The sequence below is a fragment of the Oncorhynchus masou genome, chromosome 3, assembly GCF_036934945.1.
Source record: "Oncorhynchus masou masou isolate Uvic2021 chromosome 3, UVic_Omas_1.1, whole genome shotgun sequence".
NCBI lineage: Eukaryota > Metazoa > Chordata > Actinopteri > Salmoniformes > Salmonidae > Oncorhynchus > Oncorhynchus masou.
Window position 1 is genome coordinate 12,696,827 of NC_088214.1, and position 14,065 is coordinate 12,710,891.

Sequence of the window (14,065 nt, forward strand, 5' to 3'; positions counted from 1 at the left end):
CACTGAGTCTGTACATAGACCAAGCTTTCCTTAAGTTTGGGTCAGTCACAGTGGTCAGGTATTCTGCCGCTGTGTACTCTCTGTTTAGGGCCAAATAGCATTCGAGCTTGCTCTGTTTTTTTTGTTAATTCTTTCCAATGTGTCAAGTAATTATCTTTTTGTTTTCTCATAATTTGGTTGGGTCTAATTGTGTTGCTGTCCTGGGGCTCTGTGGGGTGTGTTTGTGTTTGCGAACAGAGCCCCAGGACCCACTTGCTTAGGGGACTCTTCTCCAGGTTCATCTCTCTGTAGGTGATGGCTTTGTTATGGAAGCTTCGGGAATCGCTTCCTTTTAGATGGTTGTAGAATTTAACGTCTCTTTTCTGGATTTTGATAATTAGCGGGTGTCGGCCTAATTCTGCTCTGCATGCATTATTTGGTGTTTTACATTGTACACAAGGGATATTTTTGCAGAATTCTGCATGCAGAGTCTCAATTTGGTGTTTGTCCCATTTGTGAATTCTTGGTTGGTGAGCGGACCCCAGACCTCACAACCATAAAGGGCAATGGGTTCCATAACTGATTCAAGTATTTTTAGACAGATCCTAATTGGTATGTAAAATGTTATGTTCCTTTTGATAGAAGGCCCTTCTTGCCTTGTCTCTCAGATCGTTCACAGCTTTGTGGAAGTTACCTGTGGCGCTGATGTTTAGCCCAAGGAAAGTATCGTTTTTTTGTGTGCTCTAGGGCAACAGTGTCTAGATGGAATTTGTATTTGTGGTCCTGGCAACTGGAGCTTTTTTGGAACACCATTATTTTTGTCTTAGTGAGATTTACTGTCAGGGCCCAGGTCTGACAGAATCTGTGCTGAAGATCTAAGTGCTGCTGTACGCCCTACTTGGTTTTATTTATTTCTTTTTTATTTAACCTTTATTTAACCTTTATTTAACTAGGCAAGTCAGTTGGGGACAGTAGCACCAGCTCAGCAGCAAACAGTAGAGATGTGACTTCAGGTTCTAGTAATCAAAGGTTCTTTGAAATCAAAAAAGCATGAGACTTTGCCTTTGCCTTGGTTTGTTTGTTTGTCAATTAGAGTGTGCAGGGTGAATGATTGGTCTGTCGTAAGGTAATTTGGTAAAAAGCCAATTTGACATTTTCTCAGTACATTGTTTTCAATTAGGAAATGTGAGGATTTTTCGAAGGTTGCTGTTGACACATATCTCACGGTAGTTATTGGGGTCAAATTTCTCTCTAGTTTTGTCGATTGGGGTGATCAGTCCTTGGTTCCAAATATTGGGTAATATGCCAGAGGGATGATGTTAAAGAGTTTAAGTATAGCTAATTGGAATTTGAGGTCTGTATTTTTTATCATTTAATTTAGGATACCATCAATCCCACAGGTCTTTTGGGGTTGGAGGGTTTATATTTTGTCCTGTAGTTCATTCAATGTAATTGGAGAATCCAGTGGGTTTCATAGTTGATTCTAAGATTCGTATTTGATCATGTATATGTTTTTGCAGTATGTTCTTTGTTATAGAGCCAAAAAGATTGGAGAAGTACTTTATTAATACATTTCCATTTTGGATAGATAACTCTTCTTGTTGTTGTTTGTTTAGAGTTTTCCTATTTTCCCAGAAGTAGTTAGATTCTATGGATTCTTCAATTACATTAAGCTTATCTCTGACGTGCTGTTTCTTCTTTTTCCATAGCTTATTTATGTATTGTTTCCTCTCTCTCTCTCTCTCTCTCTCTCTCTCTCTCTCTCTCGCTCTCTCTCGGTCTCTCTCTCGCTCTCTCTCTCGCTCTCTCTCTCTCGCTCTCTCTCGCTCTCTCTCGCTCTCTCTCGCTCTCTCTCTCGCTCTCTCTCGCTCTCTCTCTCTCTCTATTTCTTACTCTCTTTATCTTTCTCTTTATCTCTCACCCCCTCCCCCTTCTATGTTCTTTATTGATCAACACCACCCGGACACACACATACAGTGACTCTATTCACAAAAAATAAATAAGTACTCTGTTCACTAGGGGCTGTTTTAGCAGGGTTCCTGCATGAAACAGCCACACACAGGTTTGTGTTGCGATGCCAAGTGTGTCCTTGTCTCAGCCAAACAGATGGTAGCTTGTATAAGCAATTAAATCATTAGGATGTTAATTCACTCATGAAGGTCACCCAATGAAATGTTACTCTCCATGTGGCAGTGTAAGACACTAAATGAGATGCTAATATCAACATTGGAATGTAGCCACGATGTTACAGTATGTGGAGTATTTTCTAAGCAGGAGATGTGTTCTCGCTTGGGTTCATTCCTCTGCATTTACAAATTTAAATTTAAATGGCTTTATCAGATAATGGAAAGGGTTACCACATACATTGCCAGAGGAAACACATAGACACATATGATGAAATAGTACATACTATTACATATATTTAAAAAGTAGGGCTAAATCATGCACATCAGATGCAGTATAAACAGGGGCAGTCAGAAGTTTACATACACCTTGGCCAAATACATTTCAACTCAGTTTTTCACAATTCCTGACATTTAATCCTACTAAAGATTCCCTGTCTTAGGTCAGTTAGGATCACCACTTTATTTTATGAATGTGAAATAGTAGAGAGAATTATTTATTTCAGCTTTTATTTTTTTTCATCACATTCCCAGTGGGTCAGAAGTTTACATACACTCAATTAGTATTTTGTAGCATTGCCTTTAAATTATTTAACTTGGGTCAAATGTTTCAGTTAGCCTTCCACAAGCTTCCCACAAGTTGGGTGAATTTTGGCCCATTCCTCCTGACAGAGCTAGTGTATCTGAGTCAGGTTTGTAGGCCTCCTTGCTCTCCTTGCTCACACATTTGTGACCAAGCTTTAATTTCCTGACCGATGTCTTGAGATGTTGCTTCAATATATCCACATAATTTTACTTTCTCATTATGCCATCTATTTTGTGAAGTGCACCAGTCCTTCCTGCAGCAAAGCACCACCACACCATGATGCTGCCACCCCTGTGCTTCACGGTTGGGATGTTGTTCTTCAGCTTGCAAGCCTCCCCCTTTTTCCTCCAAACATAACAATGGTCATTACGGCCAAACAGTTCTATTTTTGTTTCATCAGACCAGAGGACATTTCTCCAAAAAGTACGATCTTTGTCCCCATGTGCTGTTGCAAACCCTAGTCTGTCTTTTTATGGCGGTTTTGGAGCAGTGGCTTCTTCCTTGCTGAGCGGCCTTTCAGGTTATGTCGATATAGGACTCGTTTTACTGTGGGTATAGATACTTTTGTACCCGTTTCCTCCAGCATCTTCACAAGGTCCTTTGCTGTTGTTCTGGGATTGATTTTCACTTTTCGCACCAAAGTACGTTCACCTCCAGGAGACAGAACACATCTCCTTCCTGAGCGGTATGACGGCTGTGTGGTCCCATGGTGTTTATATTTGCATATTATTGTTTGTATAGATGAACGTGGTACCTTCAGGTGGTTGGAAATTGCTCCCAAGGATGAACCAGATCTGTAGAGGCATACAATTTTTTTTCTGACACCTTGGCTGATTTCTTTTGATTTTCCCATGATGTCAAGCAAAGAGGCACTGAGTGTCTCAAACTGGCCAATAGAAAGAAAAGATGAGGATGGGCAAAAAACACAGACACTGGACAGAGGAACTCTGCCTAGAAGGCCAGCATCTCGGAGTCACCTCTTCACTGTTGACGTTGAGACTGGTGTTTTACGGGGACTATTTTATGAAGCTGCCAGTTGAGGTCTTGTACGGTGTCTTTTTCTCAAACTAGATACTCTAATGTACTTGTCCTCTTGCTCAGTTGTGCACCAGGGCCTCCCGCTTCTCTTTCTGTTCTGGTTAGAGCCAGTTTGCGCTGTTCTGTGAAGGGAGTAGTACACAGCGTTGTACGAGATCTTCAGTTTCTTGGCAGTTTCTCGCATGGATAAGCCTTCATTTCTCAGAACAATAATAGACTGATGAGTTTCAGAAGAAAGTGCTTTGTTTCTGGCCATTTTGAGCCTGTAATCGAACCTACAAATGCTGGCGCTCCAGATACTCAACTTGTCTAAAGAAGGCCTGTTGTATTGGTTCTTTAATCAGCACAACAGTTTTCAGCTGTGCTAACATAATTGCAAAATGGTTTTCTAATGATCAATCAGCATTTTAAAATGATAAACTTGGATTAGCTAACACAACATACCATTGGAACACAGGAGTGATGGTTGCTGATAATGGGCCTATGTAGATATTCCTTTTTTTTTAAATGCCGTTTCAAGCTACAATAGTCATTTACAACATTAACCATGTCTATACTGTATTTCTGACAATTTGATGTTATTTTAATGGACAAAAAATGTGCTTTTCTTTAAAAAACAAGGACATTTCTAAGTGACTTTTGAACTTTTGAACGGTAATGTTTATAAACATATACTATATCTGATGTTCATGATATAGCCCTACTTTTAGATGATTATAAAACTACACTGTTTGACAACCCAATAGGTTTATTCAGAACAGATCAATCTGAAACCATCTGTGTGTTTTTAGCTGCATTTCATGGAAGAGCAGTCACAGGACAGTTGTCATTGGAATTCAATCCATGCACTTAATTACAGTGTTACGGACTATTAGCCTGTTAATATGAACCCATAATGAAAATACAAAGAGAAGCAGAGTGTAATATTGGGATACAAACTCCAAATGTAATACATTTCAACTCTATATCTGACATGGTACAGGTGACTTATTGTTTTGCCCATAACCAAGTGTGTGAGGTGGATACTTTTCTTCAAATTAGATTTGTTTAAGACTACCAAGAATCTGCCCTTATATAGTAAAAGGTTATCAAGTAAAAGGTCACAATTTCCCACTGAGGTGTCTAAGATGTTATAAACGATAATTTAAAGGGACAAATAGGTTTTTAATCCACAGTATGGATTCATTTAGCTTTTATATACATATAAATATTTTCAGAAGTATTGATGAAGTCTACTCCAAGGTTGTAGTAATTTACAAAATAAACAAAATCATTCCCAGACAATACTTCTAATACTTGTTGCATACCTATTGGGAACAATCCAGACGTGTTGTATTGTATTGGGGAAAGAAGGTATCTCAGCTTCTGAATCACACCAGCAATGAACCACTCACCTGTGACCACAAGGGGCACTGTGTCTCGCTCGTAGTCATCTGCAACCACAATCTGACAATGGTAGGTGCCTGTGTCGTTGCTACGGAGGCCTGAGATCTCCATGGTAGCATTTAGGTTGTTAGCAGCATATCCAAGCAACCTGACCTGGCCAGCGAAAGCCTTATTCACCTTCACCATATCACCTTTGGGAAATAATGAAAAATAAAACAATTTCTATGAAAGTGTAGAGACCTTTTCAACTGTCAAAACAATAACCCTCTCATCATTTTGTCATAACAAATTAAGCGTATTACAAATAGCCAAATATGGCATGTTTAAGTCCATGTTGATTGAAACTAATATAATTGAATCACAAGCTTTAATTTAAAAGAAGCCCTTTCCCACAGTTACTAAAGCCCTTTCCCACAGTCAAATGACCTAGTGGCTTCATGGGTGGAATGTTATTAACATTTGTAATCATTTACTAATTAATAAACAATCTTTTTTTTTTACGCCGAAAAATGTCAGTCTTCTGTAATGTATATGAAGTGTAATATTAGGATGAAAACTCAAAATGTAACACATTTCAACTATATCTGACATGGTACAGGTCTCTTCTTTCATTTTTAAGCCCATAACCATGTGTGTGAGGTGTGTATTCTTGCTTCAAAGTAGATTTGTTTAAGACGCTCTGTGTGAACCTGATTTAGCCCACTGGAGTAAAAGGTTAAAGGAAGTGAATAAAACCGCTCAACACCGAACCCCATGGAGGACGTTAGTGAATGACCTAAGCTCCTCATTACTTACCCTTCGCTGAGAGAACCATCTGCTCCAGTGGACCCCCCTCTCCACCCTGCGGTATCCAGGTTCGGGTCCACTGGATGTGGGGAGGCTGGCTGGAAGGGCTGAGCTCACTGGGCTGGAGGGTGAAGACGCAGGGGAGGTGGGCGGTGCCAGCCAGGGGCGCTCGTATGGTAGGGTGGGTGACTCTACGCATGTTCACTATGGAGAATGCCTCGCTCATACCTACAGAAAGGAGATACAGGAAGAATGACAGGGTCATGAGTTGAAGGAAGAAAGGAAAAAGAGAAAGAAGGAGAGGAAGTCTCACAGAAATAGATTTCACTCCTATGGGTACATCTAACATGGCTGCCTGTCCACCCACCACAGAACATTTCTCTTGAATGGTATTTTCCCTTCTAGTAATTCTATTTCTATGGAAGGTCTTCGGCGTTCTGTCAGTAGAGGAGGAAGGGTTAGTGTGACAAGGACATGTTCTGTCAGTCTGGTCTATTGAGAGAGCAGAAGACGAATGAGAGGACCTGAGATTCCAGGGAGGCATCTGTTAGTTAACCAGACTGAGATTCATTAGCAGCATAACACCACTCAGGGAACGTTCCAGAAACCAAGAAAAACTCCAGTCCCAATCCAGCAGAGGTGACAACACCACCGTGTAGAATCACAGACATTTGCAGACATGTACGGTACGCACGCACACAAACACACACAGACACACGCATACATACATACATACATACATACATACATACATACATACATACATACATACATACATACATACATACATACATACATACATACATACATACACACACATGCACGCGCACACACACACACACACATTTGACAATTGGCTGGCTAGACAGATAATTAATTCAAATTTCAGTATGTTAATTTCATCACACTCATATCTGCACTCACACCTGCTCTCCAGTCACTTTCTCTCTCTCTTTCTCTTGCCCACTCCCTCTTTTTGTCTTACCATCTCTCTGTTTCTATCCCCCTGCTATCTTCCTCTCCTCTATCTGCCCCTACAGTCGCCTATCTCTATCCCCCACTCTGTCCTTTCCTCTCTTTTTGATTGGATGTAAAAGGGTCTTGGACGGTGTTGTCGCGCAAAGCGTCAGGGTTCATCGCTCTGCAGATAGGTATCAGTAATTCACTCAGTCCAGTTGCCATGAGATACAGCCTCAGGGTAACCATGGAAACATGAATACCGGTAAAGACTCCCTACCAACCCCTCCCCCCCCCACCCCACTCATCTTTCTGACTTCCCCCTTAAATCATCACCATCTGGTAGAAATACAGTTCCTACCTTCTAACAAAAACGATTCAATTTTAGGGATTTTTTTATTCTGAAATTATTTATGGCCCCCTTACTCACTCTACATAGTCATGTTTTGGAGAACATAGTACTAGCGTACCTAAAATATTTTAATTTAACATTTTAAAAAGTGATACCTTAACATGGGTGTTTGCCATCAGTCTCAACACAAGACATCTACAAACACCATGGTAGTTATCCGGTAAGTCTGCTCATCTGTAACACTAAGATAAACACGCAGCATATCGACCAGAACAGTCAAGTCTCAAGATCCTTAGGTCAACTAAACTCCAATTTCTTTTGGGATTTTTCTTCAGATTTTTGCACGTCCTTTTGTGTTCCCTTTCAATTTCACCTCCTTTCTCAAACACATCAATTTCTACATATTTAAAACAAATGTGGGCCTAAAGGGGAAAACGCTGTATGAAAAAACAAGGTTTATTTTGCCCGGTGTTGGAATAATGTGTTTAAGCCGCATGGTTGGGAGGGATGGTGGGTGGAATCCCCAGAAGATATCTCCCATCTCCATTTAGATTGGAATGTTTTCACAAGCGGAACCCCCCTAGAGAGAATCCACATGTCTGTGTTCTGAAAGCATGATGCCGCTTCAACCCAAACCAGACGTAATCACAAACACTGTTTGGTCTGGAGAGAGAGGGGGGGGCAGAGAGAGAGAAGGAGAGTGGGGGGGGGGGGAGAGAGAGAAGGAGAGTGAGGGGGAGAGAGAGAGAAGGAGAGAGGGGGCAGAGAGAGAGAAGGAGAGTGGGGGGGCAGAGAGAGAGAAAGAGAGTGGGGGGGGGGGGGGCAGAGAGAGAGAAGGAGAGTGAGGGGGAGAGAGAGAGAAGGAGAGAGGGGGCAGAGAGAGAGAAGGAGAGTGGGGGGGGCAGAGAGAGAGAAAGAGAGTGGGGGGGTGCAGAGAGAGAGAAGGAGAGTGGGGGGAGGGATACAGAGAGAGAGAAGGAGAGTGAGGGGGAGAGAGAGAGAAGGAGAAAGGGGGGGCAGAGAGAGAGAAGGAGAGTGAGGGGAAGAGAGAGAGAGAGAAGGAGAGAGGGGGGGCAGAGAGAGAGAAGGAGAGTGAGGGGGAGAGAGAGAAGGAGAGAACAGACTGACAAAGACAGAGATATGTATTTTAGTTTTTCCTAGCCGCTGTGCTTCTACATCTGCATTGCATGCTGTTTATGGTTTTAGGCTGGGCTTTTGTTTAAGCAATTTGTGACATCTGCTGAAGTGTAGAAGGGCCTTTATAAATACATTTGATTGAGGTAACCACTGTGAATGAAAAAAAACACAAGAAGTATGGAAATGACAGCAAAAACAAAAGAAAAGGGAGAAAAGAGGGAGAGTTCTTAAAAGGGAAACGAGGATGGAGATGACATGGATGACTCTTACTGTCGTTAACAGAGTGCGGTTTATGGTATTCTTGTCTGAGGGGCAAACTATGTACAGTGGGGAGAACAAGTATTTGATACACCGCCAATTTTGCAGGTTTTCCTACTTTCAAAGCATGTAGAGGTCTGTAATTTTCATCATAGGTACACTTCAACTGTGAGAGACCAATTCTAAAACAAAAATCCAGAAAATCACATTGTATGATTTTTAAGTAATTAATTTGCATTTTATTGCATGACATAAGTATTTGATCACCGACCAAACAGTAATAATTCCGACTCTCACAGACCTGTTAGTTTTTCTTTAAGAAGCCCTCCTGTTCTCCACTCATTACCTGTATTAACTGCACCTGTTTGAACACGTTACCTGTATAAAAGACACCTGTCCACACACTCAATCAAACAGACTCCAATCTCTCCACAATGGCCAATACCAGGGAGCTGTGTAAGGACATCAGGGATAAAATTGTAGACCTGCACAAGGCTGGGATGGGCTATGGGACAATAGGCAAGCAGCTTGGTGAGAAGGCAACAACTGTTGGCGTAATTATTAGAAAATGGAAGAAGTTCAAGATGACGGTCATTCGTCCTCGGTCTGGGGCTCCATGCAAGATCTCACCTCGTGGGGCATCAATGATCATGAGAAAGGTGAGGGATCAGCCCAGAACTACACGGCAGGACCTGGTCAATGACCAGAAGAGAGCTGGGACCACAGTCTCAAAGAAAACCATTAGTAACACACTACGCCGTCATGTATTAAAATCCTGCAGCGTACGCAAGGTCCCCCTACTCAAGCCAGCGCATGTCCAGGCCCATCTGAAGTTTGCCAATGACCATCTGGATGATCCAGAAGAGGAATGGGAGAAGGTCATGTGACCTGATGAGACAAAAATAGAGCTTTTTGGTCTAAACTCCACTTGCTGTGTTTGGAGGCAGAAGCAAGATGAGTACAACCCCAAGAACACCATCCCAACCGTGAAGCATGGAGGTGGAAACATCATTCTTTGGGGATGCTTTTCTGCAAAGGGGACAGGACGACTGCACCGTATTGAGGGGAGGATGGATGGGGCCATATATCGCGAGATCTCTGAAGATGGGTCGTGGCTGGGTCTTCCAGCATTACAACGACCCGAAACATACAGCCAGGGCAACTAAGGAGTGGCTCCGTAAGAAGCATCTCAAGGTCCTGGAATGGCCTAGCCAGTCTCCAGACCTGAACCCAATAGAAAATCTTTGGAGGGAGCTGAAAATCCGTATTGCCCAGCGACAGCCCCGAAACCTGAAGGATCTGGAGAAGGTCTGTATGGAGGAGTGGGCCAAAATCCCTGCTGCAGTGTGTGCAAACCTGGTCAAGAACTACAGGAAACGTATGATCTCTGTAATTGCAAACAAAGGTTTCTGCACCAAATATTAAGTTCTGCTTTTCTGATGTATCAAATACTTATGTCATGCAATAAAATGCAAATTAATTACTTAAAAATCATACAATGTGATTTTCTAGGTTTTTGTTTTAGATTCCGTCTCTCACAGTTGAAGTGTACCTATGATAAAAAAAATTACAGACCTCTACATGCTTTGTAAGTAGGAAAACCTGCAAAATCGGCAGTGTTTTAAATACTTGTTCTCCCCACTGTATATCAATATAAATTGCTATTCCTACTAAGGGTCCTTCAAGGCTGTTCTCTCGTTTGCCTCATTCTTGTCCCTGCCTATTACTCACTGTTGATAAGCTTCATGGAGTGTAGCACTGACATACAGGAACCCTGCCGGTGATCTGAGAGAGAAGCACATTATCCAGTCATGTCTGTGCTGCTACTGCACAGCTGTCTTCAGGTATGATGGGCTAGTCCAATGAGATGGTCCCTCTGTTTCAAGTCAGTTTAATGCCTACAATATAGATTTTATAGATGCACACAGACAGGTAAACACATGCAGACACACACGCAGACACACACACACGCACACACAATCACAATCATCATACAGCAAAACCCAGCAGATTCTCAGGTCTCAGGGCATTCTCTCCCAGCACCTGCAGCCATCAATCTATCGGCTGGGATATCCATGGCAACAGCAACTGGAGGATAGCTGGCCAGATAGGTAGTGGTGTGCGGTGTGTGGTGTGTGGCGTGTGTGTGTGTGTGTGTGTGTGTGTGTGTGTGTGTGTGTGTGTGTTGTGTATGTGTCGTGTGTGTGTGTGTGTGTGTGTGTGTGTGTGTGTGTGTGTGTGTGTGTGTGTGTGTGTGTGTGTGTGTGTGTGTGTGTGTGTGTGTGTGTGTGTGTGTGTGTGTGTGTGTGTGTGTGTGTGTGAGTGTGGTGTGTGGCGTGTATGTGTGTGTGTGTGTGTGTGTGTGTGTGTGTGTGTGTGTGTGTGTGTGTGTGTGTGTGTGTGTGTGTGTGTGTGTGTTGTGTATGTGACGTGTGTGTGTGTGTGTGTGTGTGTGTGTGTGTGTGTGTGTGTGTGTGTGTGTGTGTGTGTGTGTGTGTGTGTGTGTGTGTGTGTGTGTGTGTGGTGTGTGGCGTGTATGTGTGGTGTGTGTGTGTGTGTGTGTGTGTGTGTGTGTGTGTGTGTGTGTGTGTGTGTGTGTGTGTGTGTGTGTGTGTGTGTGTGTGTGTGTAGTCTGTATGTATGTCAGTGAAGGCTGCTGAGGGGAGGACGGCTCGTAATAATGGCTGGAACAGAGCAAATGGAATGGCATCAAACACCAGGAAACGTTGTGTTTGATGTATTTGATACCATTCCAGCTATTCCGCTCCAGTCATTACCATACATACACACAATAGTAGTCAAAAGTCTGGACACACATACTCATTCAAGGGTCTTTCTTTCTTTTTTCTACATTGTAGAATAATAGGGAAGACATCAAAACTAGGAAATAACACAAATGGAATCATGTAGTAACCAAAAAAGTGTGTACTAACAAATGTAGTAACATATCAAAACATATGTTCTATGCCAAGCCACCCACCAGCTGTGCACACTCTTGGCATTCTCTCAACCAGCTTCATGAGGTAGTCACCTGGAATGCATTTCAATTAACGGGTGTGCTTCGTTAAATTAATTTGTGGAATTTCTTTCCTTCTTAATGAGTTTGAGCCAATCAGTTGGGTTGTAACAAGGTAGGGGTGGTATACAGAAGATAGCCCTATTTGGTAAAATACCAAGTCCATATTCTGGCAAGAACAGCTCAAATAAGCAAAGAGAAACAACAGTCCATCATTACTTTAAGACATGAAGGTCAGTCATTTCAGAAAACTTTCAAGAACTTTCAAAGTTTCTTCAAGTGCAGTCGCAAAAACTATCAAGCACTATGATTAAACTGGCTCTCATGAGGACCGCCACAGGAAAGGAAGACCCAGAGTTACCTCTGCTGAGGAGGATACGTTTATTAGAGTTACCAGCCTCAGAAATCGCAGCCCAAATAAATGCTTCACAGAGTAGCAGACACATCTCAACATCAACTGTTGTGATAGAAAAATTACGTATTTTCCTGATCAATTTGATATTAATGGTTAACAATTAATTTTAAATTAATAGTAAGACATTTATGTCCTACTTGTGTTTTTTATGGTCTCCACTCTAGTTCCCTGCAGTTAATCTGGGCTATTGGTCACCAGAGATTGCTTGAGCTGAGAAATGAGTTAAAGACTGCATTACAAAGACTGCATTACAAGATGTGGTGGGTGTAACCGAGGTAGAGAGAGCCTGGAAGAGTTTATAACAATACCTCATTGTCTCAAAATCATCCTTGCATCTGGGAGACTAAGCCAGGGTGGGGTTAAGACAACACCCCCCAGTGCAGATAACAACAGGATGAACCCAGAGTGGCTTATGATGCCCAAATCTGCATGGGAGGGGTGGAACCAACCATGACTAGGCATTCTTAGTGTCAGCTACATAAAGAACTCTGCATTTGGGTACAGGTTAGGCTACTCGGCCCAACAGTCAAGACTCTGGGGTTGACTCGTCTCATTATTGCAATAATTAATTGATATTGAATAAATATGATTGTTTGAAGAAATTACAAAGTCTCTCTCACTTGATTAGAATATTCCACAACATTGTTCAGAGGAGACTGAGTGAATCACGCCTTCATGGTCGAATTGCTGCAAAGGAACCTCTACTAAAGGACACCAATAAGAAAAAGAGACTTGCTTGGGCCAAGAAACACAAGCAATGGACATTAGACCGGTGGAAATCTGTCCTTGTTCTGAGTCCAAATTTGAGATTTTTCGTTCCAACTGCCGTGTCTTTGTGAAATGCAGAGTAGGTGAACATATGATCTCCGCATGTGTGGTTCCCACCGCGAAGCATGGAGGAGGAGGTGTGATGGTGTGAGGGTGCTTTTGTGGTGATTTATTTAGATTCCAAGGCACACTTAACCATCATGGCTACCACAGCATTCTGCAGCAAAGTGCTTAGTGGGACTATCATTTGTTTTTCAACAGTACAATGACCCAATACACCTCCAGGCTGCGTAAGGGCTATTTGACCAAGAAGGAGAGTGATGGAGTGCTGCGTCAGATTACCTGGCCTCCACAATCACTAGACCTCAACCCAATTGAGATGGTTTGGGATAAGTTGGACCACAGAGTGAAGGAAAAGCAGCCAACAAGTGCTAGCATATGTTGGAAAAGCATTCCAGGTGAAGCTGGTTTAGAGAATGCCAAGAGTGTGCAAAGCTGTCAATAAGGAAAAGAAAGGGTGGCTACTTTGAAGAATCTCACATATAAAATATATTTTGATTTGTTTAACACTTTTTTGGTTACTACATGATTCCATATGCATTATTTCATAGTTTTGATGTCTTCACTGTTATTCTGAAATTTAGAATATAGTTGCTTTTTTTAAACTTGAATGAGTAGGTGTGTCCAAACTTTTGACTGGTACTGTATATACACTATATGACCAAGAGTTTGTGGACACCAGCTCGTCGAACATCTCATTCCAAAATCATGGGCATTAATATGGAGTTGGTCCCCCCTTTGCAGCTATAACAGCCTCCACTCTTCAGGGAAGGCTTTTCACTAGATGTTGGAACATGGCTGCGGGGACATGCTTCCGTTCAGCCACAAGAGCATTCGTGAGATCGTGCACTGATGTTGGGCGATTAGGCCTTGCTCTCAGTTGGTGTTCCAATTCATCCCAAAGGTGTTTCGAAGGGGTTGAGGTCAGTGCTCTGTGCAGGCCAGTCAAGTTCTTCCACGGTTTTTCCAACCGACTTGTTGGAAACGTGGCATCCTATGACGGTGCCACATTGAAAGTCACTGAGCTCTTCAGTAAGGTCATTCTACTGACAATGTCCGTCTATGGAGATTGCATGTCCCACATTCTGACAATTTCTGGGCCCTCTAACATCACATGCACTAACCACGGGCTTAGATAGACTCCCTACACAGAGTCATTCTGCCTTTGTTGTTCCAGCACAGGTTAATTTGATGCAGTGTAATT

General features: G+C 42.3%; 1 protein-coding gene across 4 annotated transcripts in view; it reads right to left on the minus strand.

The window, feature by feature from the left end:
* LOC135510188 (neurocan core protein-like) overlaps nt 1-14,065 on the minus strand; it is a 93,897-nt gene that overhangs the window by 47,636 nt on the left and 32,196 nt on the right. For all 4 annotated transcript variants that reach the window (XM_064930996.1, XM_064930988.1, XM_064931002.1 and 1 more), the window contains 2 exons: nt 5,908-6,126; nt 5,121-5,303 (listed from right to left, as the gene is read on the minus strand). In XM_064930996.1, the coding sequence (XP_064787068.1) occupies nt 5,121-5,303; nt 5,908-6,126 (402 nt within the window). The remainder of the gene's footprint in view (nt 1-5,120; nt 5,304-5,907; nt 6,127-14,065) is intronic.